Source organism: Primulina huaijiensis, chromosome 7 (assembly GCF_012295235.1).
Source record: "Primulina huaijiensis isolate GDHJ02 chromosome 7, ASM1229523v2, whole genome shotgun sequence".
Classification (NCBI taxonomy): Eukaryota; Viridiplantae; Streptophyta; class Magnoliopsida; order Lamiales; family Gesneriaceae; genus Primulina; species Primulina huaijiensis.
This window is the reverse complement of record NC_133312.1, coordinates 2,434,029-2,447,577: the sequence shown is the minus strand read 5'-3', so window position 1 is coordinate 2,447,577 and position 13,549 is coordinate 2,434,029. Positions and strand designations below refer to the sequence as shown.

General features: G+C 34.8%; 2 protein-coding genes across 3 annotated transcripts; both read right to left on the bottom strand.

Moving 5' to 3' along the window:
• Window positions 1-839: 839 nt before the first annotated feature.
• LOC140980376 (subtilisin-like protease SBT5.4) lies at window positions 840-4,298 on the bottom strand. 2 transcript variants are annotated; one of them, XM_073446156.1, is made up of 11 exons: window positions 4,170-4,298; window positions 3,952-4,061; window positions 3,702-3,799; window positions 3,433-3,562; window positions 3,218-3,326; window positions 2,568-3,102; window positions 2,340-2,434; window positions 2,013-2,258; window positions 1,816-1,930; window positions 1,523-1,736; window positions 840-1,433 (listed from the first exon to the last, which is right to left on the bottom strand). In XM_073446156.1, exons 3-11 carry the CDS (start codon window positions 3,747-3,749, stop codon window positions 898-900), a joined length of 2,028 nt encoding a protein of 675 aa, XP_073302257.1. In that variant the 5' UTR covers window positions 3,750-3,799; window positions 3,952-4,061; window positions 4,170-4,298; the 3' UTR covers window positions 840-897. The 2 variants fall into 2 exon arrangements, with proteins under 2 accessions (XP_073302257.1, XP_073302258.1); XM_073446157.1 differs by having other exon boundaries at window positions 3,433-3,597; window positions 4,170-4,292.
• Window positions 4,299-4,971: 673 nt separating this feature from the next.
• LOC140981188 (calcineurin B-like protein 2) lies at window positions 4,972-7,977 on the bottom strand. The gene is made up of 8 exons (XM_073447497.1): window positions 7,830-7,977; window positions 7,496-7,578; window positions 7,314-7,373; window positions 6,860-6,968; window positions 6,479-6,531; window positions 5,645-5,725; window positions 5,321-5,433; window positions 4,972-5,224 (listed from the first exon to the last, which is right to left on the bottom strand). The coding sequence occupies exons 1-8, from the start codon at window positions 7,951-7,953 to the stop codon at window positions 5,167-5,169; spliced, it is 681 nt and encodes a 226-aa protein (XP_073303598.1). The 5' UTR covers window positions 7,954-7,977; the 3' UTR covers window positions 4,972-5,166.
• Window positions 7,978-13,549: the final 5,572 nt, after the last annotated feature.

Here is a 13,549-nt window from a genome sequence, read left to right as displayed (position 1 = left end):
AAGCTATTTTTCACATTTCAAAATAACAAAATTGTTATTTAATATTACTCACTTAATAAATTAACTAAGTTATGTTTACCAATTCATAGTGCATTATTATTATTATTGCAATTTAATGAAGCATAGGTGAGGACATATAGTGGTCACCCTAACAATTAATATTTGTGTTTAAATTATTATTAGTAATTAAAACTACTTTGTGTTCGATGAAATTATTTGATTAGTGAGAATAAATTTGATTTAGAAAAATGATTTCTAGAATGTAAAATAACAACTATATCATATTTGTTAGGTGCAATAATTGTTTATGTAAGGTATAACAATCGAAATGTGACGTTTGAATTGTTTTACGATTTTAAAAGATTTTAGTTAATGTTGCATCGTTACCCTGGTTATAACCTTTGGTAAAGCGACAAATGAATGATCCTACAATTGGTATATATAAGAGTCAAAGTCATGAGATCAATTCCCATATATTGCAATTAGTGTAATTATTGATATTGTTGGAGTGCAATAATTGTCTTTGTTGGATACATCGATCGAATCATGATGATTGAGCAACTATACAATTTAAAATATTTGAGTTGATGTGTAATATCTATTCTAAAAAAAGAAAAAGTTAAACAAAATTCGCAAGGAGTTAAAAGTTAGCAAAAACACAATTGATATTTAACTTAATAACAAGTTTAGGGGTTTTATTTTAACATCATTATGATAATTTAGTTAATTAAGAGAATTTTATTTGACAGTCACTATATGCACTCCATTTAAATACATTGTGATTTTGNATTTTTAGTATATATTTCATTATTAATAACCCACGTGCATCGCACGTGATCATTTCTAGTAAGAGTAAATATAAGAGAAATTAGGCCATTTTCTTGAATGGGGTCATGTTCACTGATTAGCAGATAAAGCTACAATCGGACTTCGAACATAATGGAAGCCATCAGCCCATATCAACTGCCCGTACTTGTATCCCTTTGTGGTTTTTTTTGCTTTTATAGTCAACTTAAATCTCTTCTCTTCTCCAATTTTCTCAAACTTCAGAACCTTTGGTTCCACAGAAACTGAAAAGCCCGGTGGCTGACGCACACGAGCTGCATATGTACCCGGTTTGCCCACGTTCTTCAGCTTTCTCCATACCGTGACTGATCCACGGATATTTTGAACACTGATGGAGGGGTAGTTAAAGTCTAGGAGATTGTACTTCTTCGGACAAGCATGAAATGTTCCTGAAAACCGATGAATAATCGTCTTGTTATAGCCAATACCACATAAGAAATCCAAATAATCATTCACGTTCAAGTCATAGACCAATCCAGGATCCATGGCTCGATTCGGTCTGATATGTCCGGATCCGTAAGCGAACGGATTGGCCTTTTCATAGTCAGCGTCGAGCATGTGATTCACTGTGTTGTCTCTTGTTCTTGCTGTCACAAAGATTATCAACACATTTGGTTAGAGCGAAGAGAAGATTATAGGAGTAAAGATCATCAAGAAAAGATTTTCGAGTTGTTACCAGTTGTCATAATTGCTGATCGTATTGCTGCAGGGCTCCAATTCGGATGGAGGGTCTTCATTAGCCCAACTATCCCAGCAACGTGCGGACATGACATTGAGGTTCCGGATTCAGTAATGAAAGGAGTTCTCCGCTTATCGAAATCTTCATGTGTGGGGCTTACTCCTTCACTATAAGCAGCAATGATGTTTACTCCTGGTGCTGTAATATCAGGCTGGAGTGCAGAATCATAGAACTTCATTACAAAAGCATTTTAAAAACAGATGGCCCATAGTTTTTAAGATTTTGCAAACCTTGAGTATTTCGGCAGTAATAATATTTGGTCCCCTTGAAGAGAAAGATGCCATAAATGGAGCAGGTTTCATGTTCAACTGCGCCTTAGGAGCTGTAATCAACCCTTTCGCATTTCTGGAAAAAAATTGTTATGAATGAATAACACGATAGGAGTTTTTTTTTTTTAGAAAAAAAGAGGGACTTCTTAAGCTCGTACTTGGTAGTATTGACATAGGCGAAGACTGCTAGACCATCTGTGTAATTTATATGACTCGTTGGAAGAACGTGAGGATCCGCGATAATCTCATTTCCACTTGCCTTGTCGTTACAAAGAATCATTCCCACGGCACCAGCTCGAAGAGCCTGCTCGCCTTTATCCACTCTAGCAGTTTCCCCCCTCTGACAGACTAATATTTTACCCTTTACCTTGTTTGAGTCTAATGTTCCTGGTTTGCACAATATGCTGCAGAAATTTACTTTTAACTTTTTCATATCAAGAATTAAATTAAACTCTTCAAGAACAGCATTTACAGTAAGTCCTTACGCGTCGCTGGCAGACGAATTGGCAGCTTTAGCTTGTGCAGCGCTAATAAGTGGATAGAATCTGTCAGCTGGTAATGCTGTAGAAAGACTTGTTCCCTGTTGGTTCATGCCGGTAAGAAAACAACTTTGGGATATACTAGGAGAAAAAGGGCTTTATTCATTTTGTTTGTGGTGTAATGGGGAAAGGGGTTGTAGGGGCAGAGGTGGGGGCTAAAGTTATATTTCAAACCTTAAGGTGCATGCCATTTTGCAACACTGCATAAGCTTCGAACTCACGATCAATGGTACTCGCTCCTACGGTAATCATCCACGGTGCAACATTAGAGACAGATCCTGGAAATGGTCCAGAGTTTCCAGCAGACGCTATCACAACTATTCCATTCATTACGGCATGAAATGATGAGATTGCTATTCCATCATATAAATAATCAACAGGAACTCCTCCTAGAGACACGGAAAGAACATCAACACCATCTTGGATTGCCATATCAAAGGCTTTCATGATATCCGCATCGAAACATTCAGATCCATTGATTTGAGGCCAGCATACTTTGTATGCAGCCACCCGGGCTTTTGGTGAGCCTCCTTTCGCTGTTCCGTTCCCTACTCCAAATACACTTGCATTAGGGACGAAGTTTCCTGCAGCAGTAGATAGTGTGTGCGTGCCATGGCCATCATAGTCCCGTGCACTATTGAAAGAAGAGTTAAGTTTTCCTCCAAAGGCTGTGTAGCCTTTGTTGAAGTATCTTCCTCCAATTAGTTTCCTGCATTATTTTATCACAACCGGTGAAATTTTGTCAAACTATACTCATAACCAACTCAAATCAGAGGAAAGGCGCCGGTGTGTTACTGTCAATAGATGGGGGAAAAGGAGGGCACCTATTGCAGAGGGATCTTGCTTTGTCATTGATCTGACAGGTACCTTTCCACTTTGATGGAATTGGTCCGAATCCTCTTTCAGTAAAGCTCTTTGATTCTGGCCAAACACCTAGTAAATCCATGAGAAACCATGACTACAGGCTCAACTTCAGATTAAAGCACAATGCATTATTTGATTCAAACGGATAAAGGAATGTAGGAAAAGTATGTCTTACCAGTGTCCAGATTTCCTATGATAGTATCTTCACCGAATCGAGCCTTCTTCCATATTGAACCGGGATGAATTACACCATTTTTCTCAAGCATGAGAAAATCCCATGAATGTGTCGTGTGCAATTTTCTACCCTGATTCAAGAAAACAGACACCACATCCGGATGCTCTATCACGAAAAAGGTGCATTTTTAGTATTCAAACCGATAAAAATGTTAAATATGCATTGAAACCAAACATAGGAATAAATATGTGAAAATCTATGAGTCAAACCTGCAATCTTTGCTGCCTCATGCTCTTCAAGAACGGCAGCGAAACCATTTATATGTCTCTTGTACGAGTAAAATATCGCATCCCTCGCCTTCTCTATGCTATAATTTTCAGTAACAACAACATCAAAAAACAATGTGATCGAGATCATACAAAGTTATTGATCAAAAGAAAAAGATCATACAAGTTTACAAGAGACAAAAGTATCATATTTTTTCAGCCATAGCGAATTCGTGAAATTTGTTATTCGTACCTTCCTAAGGTTAAGCCAAGTAATTCATGGTGAGAATCTACAACTCTGTGAAGATCAGCAGTAGTTACTTCCGGACCATGAGAATGTCCTCCTAAGTAGACTATGTAAGACTGCACCAAGATCAACAAAAATAATATAAAAAGAAAAATTGTTCAGCAATTTAATTTACATAACAGCAAACACATAACTAAATATGTTATGACCAATACAATGTGTACCTTTTTCGTAGCTGAAACTGATTGTTGAAAGACAACAAAAAGAATGAAAAGTGCAAGAAAATATGAAAGCATTTTGCTTTTATCACTTTGAAAAAGGTGTGGTACTGATACTTTTATATTCATTTGCTTGGTTATTAAGCACAAGTTTTAGAAGAGAATCCGCAGTTACTCTTAAATATTAAAAAAAATTCGAAAGATCAATCAAATTAAGTATGTTTTATCTGGCCTGATCTTCAGTTATTTTTTCCATGATTTTGGCAAATTTTATTTGATTTCAAAGTTTGTCACATTTAAATTTTCTTCATTATGTTACTCCATGATGTTTGCCAAATACCTTATAAATTTGGGATTTTCTATAAATGAATAGATTTTATATGACTCTGCATTCAAATTTCTCAAGACTGAAATAATATCGGTTGATTGGAATCTAATAATTGCTTTAAATATTGATACTACAGTTATTTTCATACCTTATTCCAATGGAGTGTCCAACTATATTTGCTTAAATATATAAATAATTAAATCCCTTCCATTCATTTCATTATTCTGATCTTTCCATAATTGCCTGCTTTTATTTTTTAAAATTTATTATATTAATTGCGATGTGATTTTAGATCAAACTTTAAAATATTGTCTTTTTTCTTTTTTCTCATTTCATATTTTTAGCGAAAATATTATTGACGAAATGTAGATAATTAATATAATGAGATCCACTTTTCCAATTATGCTACATTTATTGCTACACAAATATATATGATATGATTAATCCTTAATTTCCGTTCATTCTTTCCAATTAAAAACAAACCAAAACAATCACAGAGAATTTCTTCAGGCTTGAAACAAGGAGTCTACCGGTGCCTGGTTTTGTACAAAGAAAAAATAAAGTTTTTTGCTTAACAAATGTACGAAATAATATGTTCTTGACAGGTGATTTCACCGAGGTTTCTTTTACAGACCACGAAGCACAAAATGACCAATTTGTCTGCATACCCGACGCTTAACAATCGTCGACTTGAGAATGAAATACAAAGCTGGGGAATGTGGTTGTGATGTCTCTGTCGATCAAAAAAGAAGAGGAAGGATTAGTTTGTCTGCCAGAATTCGTTAAATCGAATAGAAAATTTATAAAAGTTATTGACAATGAAACTTACTTGAGATACTGAAGGGTCATATTCTTTAACAGAGATGGATGCCTCATAACAAGGTTCCTCCACTCTTCGCTGTCAATTTTTCCGTCGTGTTTGGTATCAGCTTCCTCAAAAGTCTGAAACCAAGACATCGTATGATGACTAAAGATTAATGGACAGAAATTGCTCAAACGCTACGGTTACAACATTGCTTCTAGCAGATTGCAAGCATTATCATGTGAAGTTTCTGAAACATCTTTCCCAGCCATCTAAAAACTTTTAAATGCACAATTCGTTTTAAGCTGTAAAACAACCAAATGCTTGAGTTGTACGAGGTTATGACATCACCTTGTCGATAATACTCTCTATTATATCATCCGAAAGGTTCATTCCAGATTCGGCCAGTGTTGCCACAACCATTTGCTTTACCTAAAATAGCCATATGACATGATCATGATCCACAACATAGCTGCGAAACAATGTAAAATAAACTTTCCAGGACACATTAAATTTACAAGTCGATAATTTACTATTTGAGGACTTTTTTTAATGAGAGACTATAAAGGACCTCAAATATGTCATATATCATAAAATATCAACTAGCAAGAAGTCACGTTTCATGCATCGCCAGTAAGCAGATGGAAAGAAAAAGAAGGGCGTGTTTGGAATAGAGAATTAGGTGAATTTGGATTGCAAATCCTTAATCCAAATGTACTTGATATGTCTGGATGATTTTCAAATCCATGACATATGAGTACATTTGGATAAAGGATTTGCAATGGATTTGAAAATCTTTAGCTCTCAATTTTTCTTTTTTCATTCATAATAGTGGATCAAAACCTTAGTTCATTGAGATATTTAAAATCCACTACTTCAAATTCTTTGCCCAAATCAAATCATTAAATCCAAATAAACATAAGGTTCAAGAAAGTGAATCCAACTCCTAGGTGGTGTTTTTAAAAGAATTCATTTAAGAAATAGATTTTGAGGTTTGAAATGCACGATCATGATCAAAAGAAAGGCTTGAAATTATAGGTAAAGGATATTTCAAAATTATCTAAACAAGATGAGTGAGTTTAGATATGAATTTTAAATTATTTGGTCCAAAGCCTTCAACCCAAACATACAGATAAAGATATCCAACATACATTTGTCATTGTTTCTCGAGAAAAAGAAATTTACCTCCTGTCTTTCAATAAAGCCTTGCTGCTTGAGATCATATAATTGGAAAGAAACTGCATGCATCATCGATTTGAAAAAACATCAGAACACATGTTTCAAAACAAAACAGAGAAGGAAACATGTGACACACTGCCAAAAATAATTAACTTTAATGGATATACAGATATTTCAAGTCTTCTTTCCCAAGATGAACTAAACAAGAGGCGACAACGATTTTATTTAAGATCGGAAAGAGTTAAAGATTTCAGTATTTAATATCCATTATCTTTGAACATTGCCAGTGTGTGAATGAGTATTGTTTGATAGATAATCTGAGAGAAAATACAACCGTAAAATTCATTAAGACCAGAAATGCGGATTTCTCAAAATTATGACACTCACAATTGATCTTGTCTTCAACAGGAGCATTTGGGTGAAACACTGAAAGAGCACGCGCAAATTCTTCGAAGTCTAACATCCCATTATGCTTGATATCAAATAAGTCAAATACCTAGCAATCAATACGATTAATAGCAAAGATCCTATAACACCAGTATCAAAGAACTCCAGAACACCAAAGGTAGTCGAGTAACATACAAAACATAAATTGAAATTTATCTCAATAACAATAATAATGACAAAACAAAACAATTATGATTAAAGAGAATACTATAAAAGAAGATTAGAAGGCGGCGATAAAAAAAGATGCCAAATATGGGAGAGGATAAAGGACAAAACCTCGTGGGAATGAAGACCTAGAAGTATTAGACGTTACCATGATTTTAAATGAGAAAGTCACAGAGACATTAATAATGAATAAATAATTCCTTTAGGCAATACAATGAATGAAACTAACCCTGTCAGCAAACAGGCTCTGCTTTTTATTTGTTTTAAATAATGCAAGCTGGAACTCTTCCTGTAAATAACCAAAAACGAGAGACATGTGTACCAAATAAGATCCACAAATGAATCAAAAACAAAATAAAAGGCATAGGAAAAAATATATTATATGGTGATCATGATAATGGCATTCATTACCTTGTTGATGAGCCCATCATCGATCACAGCACTGCTTATCCTTTTAAATAGTTCATACAAGGCTTCTACTTCGTTAATACTGACTGCATCAGAACATGAAACGTAATAACACCACGTGTACTGATTAGCAAGCAATCATATATATTTTTATTAAGTATCAGCCGGTGCACCAGATGACCAATGACTTTAATAATGACAAATAGAAAGTTTTGAAAAATTGGCAACCAATTTACCAGGATGAACACGGTGAAATCTTTCAAATAAACAAAACATGAAACATGTCAAGCAATATCAATCTCGCTGTCATAAAATTTCACGCAATAAGGTCACGCACATACTGTCTCCCTTGCTAGAGCTTCGGGATTTTCCAGTCCCCAGGGTCGTTTGTACATCTCAGAATCACAGCAATTTGCAATAGCTAAAAGTATATGCTTTATCCAATCTAGGCACTGCACCATGGTCTTTTTCCAGAAATCATTACTCGATGCCTTCAAGTCAATAAAGTTGAAGTTTTTATTCAATACCAAACACGATAAAATATAGTAGTAAGCGTATCAACTGGTGTACAGGAAAATGATGAAACCACTCAAAGATTACCAATACAGGAAAAACAAAGAAAATTTTTCAAATAATTTATCAATACAATTTTATCATCATAAATGCAAAACATCAACCTTAGACAGTCTTCAACTTCGTGTTTTTGAAACTGACAAAGAAAAATGCTAGTAAATATTTCAGTTCTAAGTTCCAAAGACTATGATGGGGCAAACAACAAGACCTTGTAAATATTCAAAACACAGCAACCCACAATCGATGGACGTGAAAACTCAAATAGTTACTGTTTCAACCAAAGTTAAATTATTTGAAAATGGATTACACAATCAGAAGGGTTTATCCTACTAATTTATGATAGTTATAAAATTTGGAAACATTTACTCCTGTAGTCTGAATTTGGTTAACCAAATCCATTCGACAGAATCCTAAAACGCATAACTAGGAATCCAAGAAAAGCAATAATCTGATAAAATTACAATGCATAGCTACTGGGAAATCACAAAGTTAACAATAAGCAACACACTCAGCTATCTTACAATAAAAACTAACTCATGAAACATCAGGCTGTCAATATCAAACTCACCACATTGAAAACAATTGAAAATATAAATCCAAATCGTAAGCAGCATCGAATTTAACATGCATTACCCATTCCAACCCGAAAGATAATACCACCCAAAGAATTTCAATCCATGATTATTCTACAAACCCAAACTTTTCGGTACCTGACAACTCAATCCTAATACATATACGTAACTCGTAAGAGTCGACAAAAAAAATACCTTTAGGCAAAATTGAAAAGAAAAAATAGAGAGGGGACATTATTCTAAATGCTTCCACTCTTTATTAAAGTCCAAATCTTGGAATGACAATTTAAAACAATTAGAGGGCTTTTGTGATCTCCAATCCTTGGTTTCTCCAAGATACAAGAATGCTGACAACAATTGGAATCGATTGCAGGTGGCAAGATTATTGATCGCTGAAAAATAATGGAACGCAGATATTTTGGAAAAAAAGAAGAAGAATTATCAAAATTGAGGAATAGTCTCTCCAGGTTCAGAGACCTGGCGGCGCGGACGGCGCCTCGTTGGCAAATGATCGTTTTTCACGTGCTGTTCATTCATTTTATCTTCATTATACACATGTACATTTTAAGAAATTAAAATAAGATTCTTTTTTTGTCCGATCACTAAATTGGTTTAACAATGATAATCTATGTTTTGCTATATCTTTTCTATTTTATTAAAATTGAAGACTGATAATAACTACTTAAGAGTTAAAAAAGATATCAATTTTTTCTTCTAACTTTACCATTACATGATATTAATATTACACTTTTATTTTTTGTGTTTTTTAAATTTCAACATATACTTTTATTTTTATTTTTTTATTTCAACAATTCAAATATCAACTTAGTCCCTCCATAATTTGTCAAATTTCACTTTAGTCCATCGATAATGATAAAAAAGACTGTACACACACGCATCGCGTGTACATAATAACTAATATATTATTAAAATTGATGAGTTTAGAGTAAACAACTAAGTTTCGTGGTAAACCAAAAGTACTTATCTTCTCAAATTACAAAAATGATTCTTTTTTATTTAATAAAACATATTGCAAAAGCCTATTTTAATAAATTTGTATCTCGTTTATAGCACTGAGTATTTGTCGCTGTAAAATGTTTTAATAGATGATAATGATGTAACTCGAATTTTTTAAAATCATAAAGACAACTCAAACGCTAATACTGTCAGAGAGGTCAACATGTCATCTGGCGAGGCGGTGTTCTGGCGAGTTGAGAAATATTGAATCCAGCCTAACCCAATACGGATTGTGGGTTAGGTGGGGCACCCGCAGCTGAACCCATCCAAAAAAAAAATATAAATAATCCATTATTTAATCATTTCATAAATAACAATCTCTAGAAAAATCATGATAAGATTCTTAATTCTTGATTTGATTCTTCTGCATGTTAGTCAAAGTAATAACACACAAAACTAACAAATTTCACTACAAAAATACATACATATCTTCTTCTTTTTTCTTCGACCCGAGTTCATTGCGGGTCAATCTGCCTAAGCCCACGTCTCGCACAGACTGGACCTATTTAGGCCCCTTTTTAAATTTGTTGATGAAATTTCAACACAGTCTACTTAAATTGTTTGATGAGAAAACTAATTTGACGGGTCCAATCATACTGATAGCTCTATCAAGGGAAAATTGGTATTCAGTACCCATTTGACCACATTCTTTCCTTCCACTCCCTGCTTCATGTTTCTTCCCAAAATACCCTTTAAACTCATAATTTAAATAATTGATTTTTCTTTTTTAAATAAAGGCCCATCATACTTCCGAAAATTAAATTAAATATTTTACCTTTTTTATCAGAGTGCCACCGGGTTATATCCACCGTATTTTACGAACTGCTCCTCACAGTCCAACCACACGATCGCAACCGATGATTACTAAGCAGATTCCTTCAGCAACACTTAGCACAGCTCTAATTCGTTTCCTACCTTAGAGCGTACAATAAAATATAAAATTTTTAAAAATAATACATGAGAGGGGCTAAAAGCAAATATCTCTTTATTCAAACACAATCATTTATTTATTACATATAAACCTCCTGTAGAGGAGGAGAAACTTGTTTAGCTACGAATAGTAGCCGAACTCATAACATACATAAACTTGAAAGAGAAAATATTACAATTGGTTTTTTGAAAGAAAAATGAAGAGGTTGAGTGATGCCTTCATCTTCCTTTTGCTTCCTTATTTATAGAAGGATTTGCGGACTTGAAACTCGGACTTCAAATCTTCGTAAGCCTTTACATCTTGCCGGGGGACCATATAGTGGTTGAGTGGTCCCTATGATATGTCTAGGTTATTAATCTAGACATCAATTTTTCCCATTCTCTTATTTCTCCGCACTGCCAATAAGAATGCGTTAAAACAAGATCAGCTGTGATTTCATCTCATTTTTCTTGGAAATTCTGAGCTATTGTTTTGAGAGCTTTTAGCTCCTTCCTTTCATGCTTGATTTTTCTTTTTAACACCTTCAGATATGTAAAATACATTTTCTTTAGGTTTCTTCCTTGTGTGTTTTACTGGTTCCGTTCTATTCTCTTATATAGATAAAATTTTCGGGACCAGTTGTCTTGCTTTTATTCATTGGATTCTTTTAAGATATAGTATCCAATGTCCTTTTGTCTTTTACCACTCATTATTAGTGGTTCTTGTGTCCTTTTCCACCGATTATTGGTGGTCTTTTTTATTCCACTCACATTGGTAGTGGTCCTTGTTAATGGGTTTGGTCACATGTCCCTTTTAACTTTGTCGAGAAATCTTTGGCTTTCGGTGACATCGAGGAAAACGTGAATGTGGTCCATCCCCACTTGTGCTTGTGTCGGTAAAGTGTTTCCGATTAGATCTCGGTTTGAATCCTTTACCGAATTCAGGTTCCTTCTGGTTTTGGAATTCAAGGCAGATGTTTTCTGACCATCTTCCTATATGTGCCATGTTACAAAATTTTCGGCGAGATTCTTTACTTGCCAGCAGCTTGCTGTTCCACAGAAGATTTCTTTTCTTTTCGAATAGGTATTCTGCAAAGCTTGTAGTTTTTCCTGTCATAGTGTTTAACAGGAATGATCCATTTAAAGAATTTTGGTAAAACTTAAATGGAAACTTGACTTTGTCCATCTCCGTGAGACAGACCCAGATACCCCATGCTCTCCTGGTAGATATGTCATCTTCATTGAATGAAGAGACTAAGGGGGTTTCATTTGTAGGAGGATCTTTTATAAATTTTTGAGAGTTCATGTCTGGCCTCCTTAACTTGATGAAATGAAAGGCCTCGTGTGAGCCTTTCCCTGCTGGTTCTGGTGCTATCCTGAAAAAATACAGCTCCAAAATATCTCCTCTGGACGAATGATCATTGTTTGTCCAAGTTTCATGTACCGCTTCCTGTATCCATTTTGGTAATGTTGATATCTCCGGGAAGCTGGGCGAAGTAGTATAAACTGAGGCAAGAGCCCCAAATTCCTACCAGGCTTTGACCTCCTTTGGATATGAATTTTTTTTCATCCATACCCTAGGATATTTTCCTGCAACATCAACTCGAATCATGGCTGGGTTGCTGCCAATTCTGTTGGTAAACCTGGAATGGAGAAATTGCATTTTCATTAGTACCAACCTTAGTTTTGCCTTTGTCAGTACGAGGCCTAAGGTTGATCTCTCCCTCTTCAATCCCCGAGGTGAAGGGTTGACTTGAGGACTCGAGATAAGGATCTGGAGTCTCAGTTTTTGTTTTAGACGACTCATCAGAAGATGATCCCGTCTTAACACTTGTGCTAGGGGTACTTGAATCCCCTACTCCAGGTATAGAGTCCTGTACTCGAAAACTCTCCATTTGGGAAACCAATGGTTTCTCAATGCCTTGGAGGGTAGGCCTTTGCATTACAGACCATAACTGAGTATATGCCTGTAAACATCCTATAATGCGATCAGAGACAATTCTCTTATCAGCTTGTTGTAGCCTTCCCGCAACCTCTGCGTTTACGGCCAACTTGTTGAACTCGGTTTGAAGCATTTCAAGATGTTCACTCAAATGCATCTGCATCTTGATAATAGCATCTATGTCAATGCTGTCCATCTCTTGTTAAAAAATCTGCAAGAATGTTTTCATGAGATTTAATTATCACAATATCAAAAATATAATTCTGACATAGTGTCTGCCATCTTAATAATCTGGCTTTCTCAGGTTTAGACTCAATTCTATTCCTTAAGAAAGCTTTCAACTGCGTATTATCAACTTTTAAAGTAAATTTCTTTGCAAGCAAAAATAATGGTCATTTTTCAAAAGCCCTTTTTACCGCATAAAATTCTTTTTCGTTGATGTGCCATCTTATAGTTTCCGCGTTTGAGAATAAACCACTACAATACATGCATGGTTGTTCTCCATCTGGTGTGAGCTTTGTTAATACTGCGGTCCACCAATGATCACTGGCATCGGTATATAATACCAGATCATCATCATCTTGAGGAATAACCATTTTCGGAAGATTCTTACAAATCTCCTTTAATTGAACTAATCCCTTTGTGTGTTCTTCTGTCCATATAAATCTAGTATCTTTTTTCAATAATGGACTGAACACTTTTCTGTGTTTTGCTAAGTTTTTAATAAACATCCCAGCAAAATTAACAACTCCTAAAAAACTTTGAAGTTGCTTCTTGTCTTTGAGATTTTCTGGAAAATTCTGCACTTTTTCTACTATGTGTTCTTGCAGAATAATTCCTGACTCATCGATTTCAATTCCAAGGAATTCAATCTTTCTTGTGGCATTGACTGCTTTCTTTTCAGATAAAACCAGTCCTTCTCTTTTGCAAACATTGGAGAAAATTTCTAGATGTTTAACATGTTCATTCATATTTTTAGACGCTATTAAAACATCGTCAATATAAACAAACATAACTTTAAAATAATCTTTAAAAAGATTATCC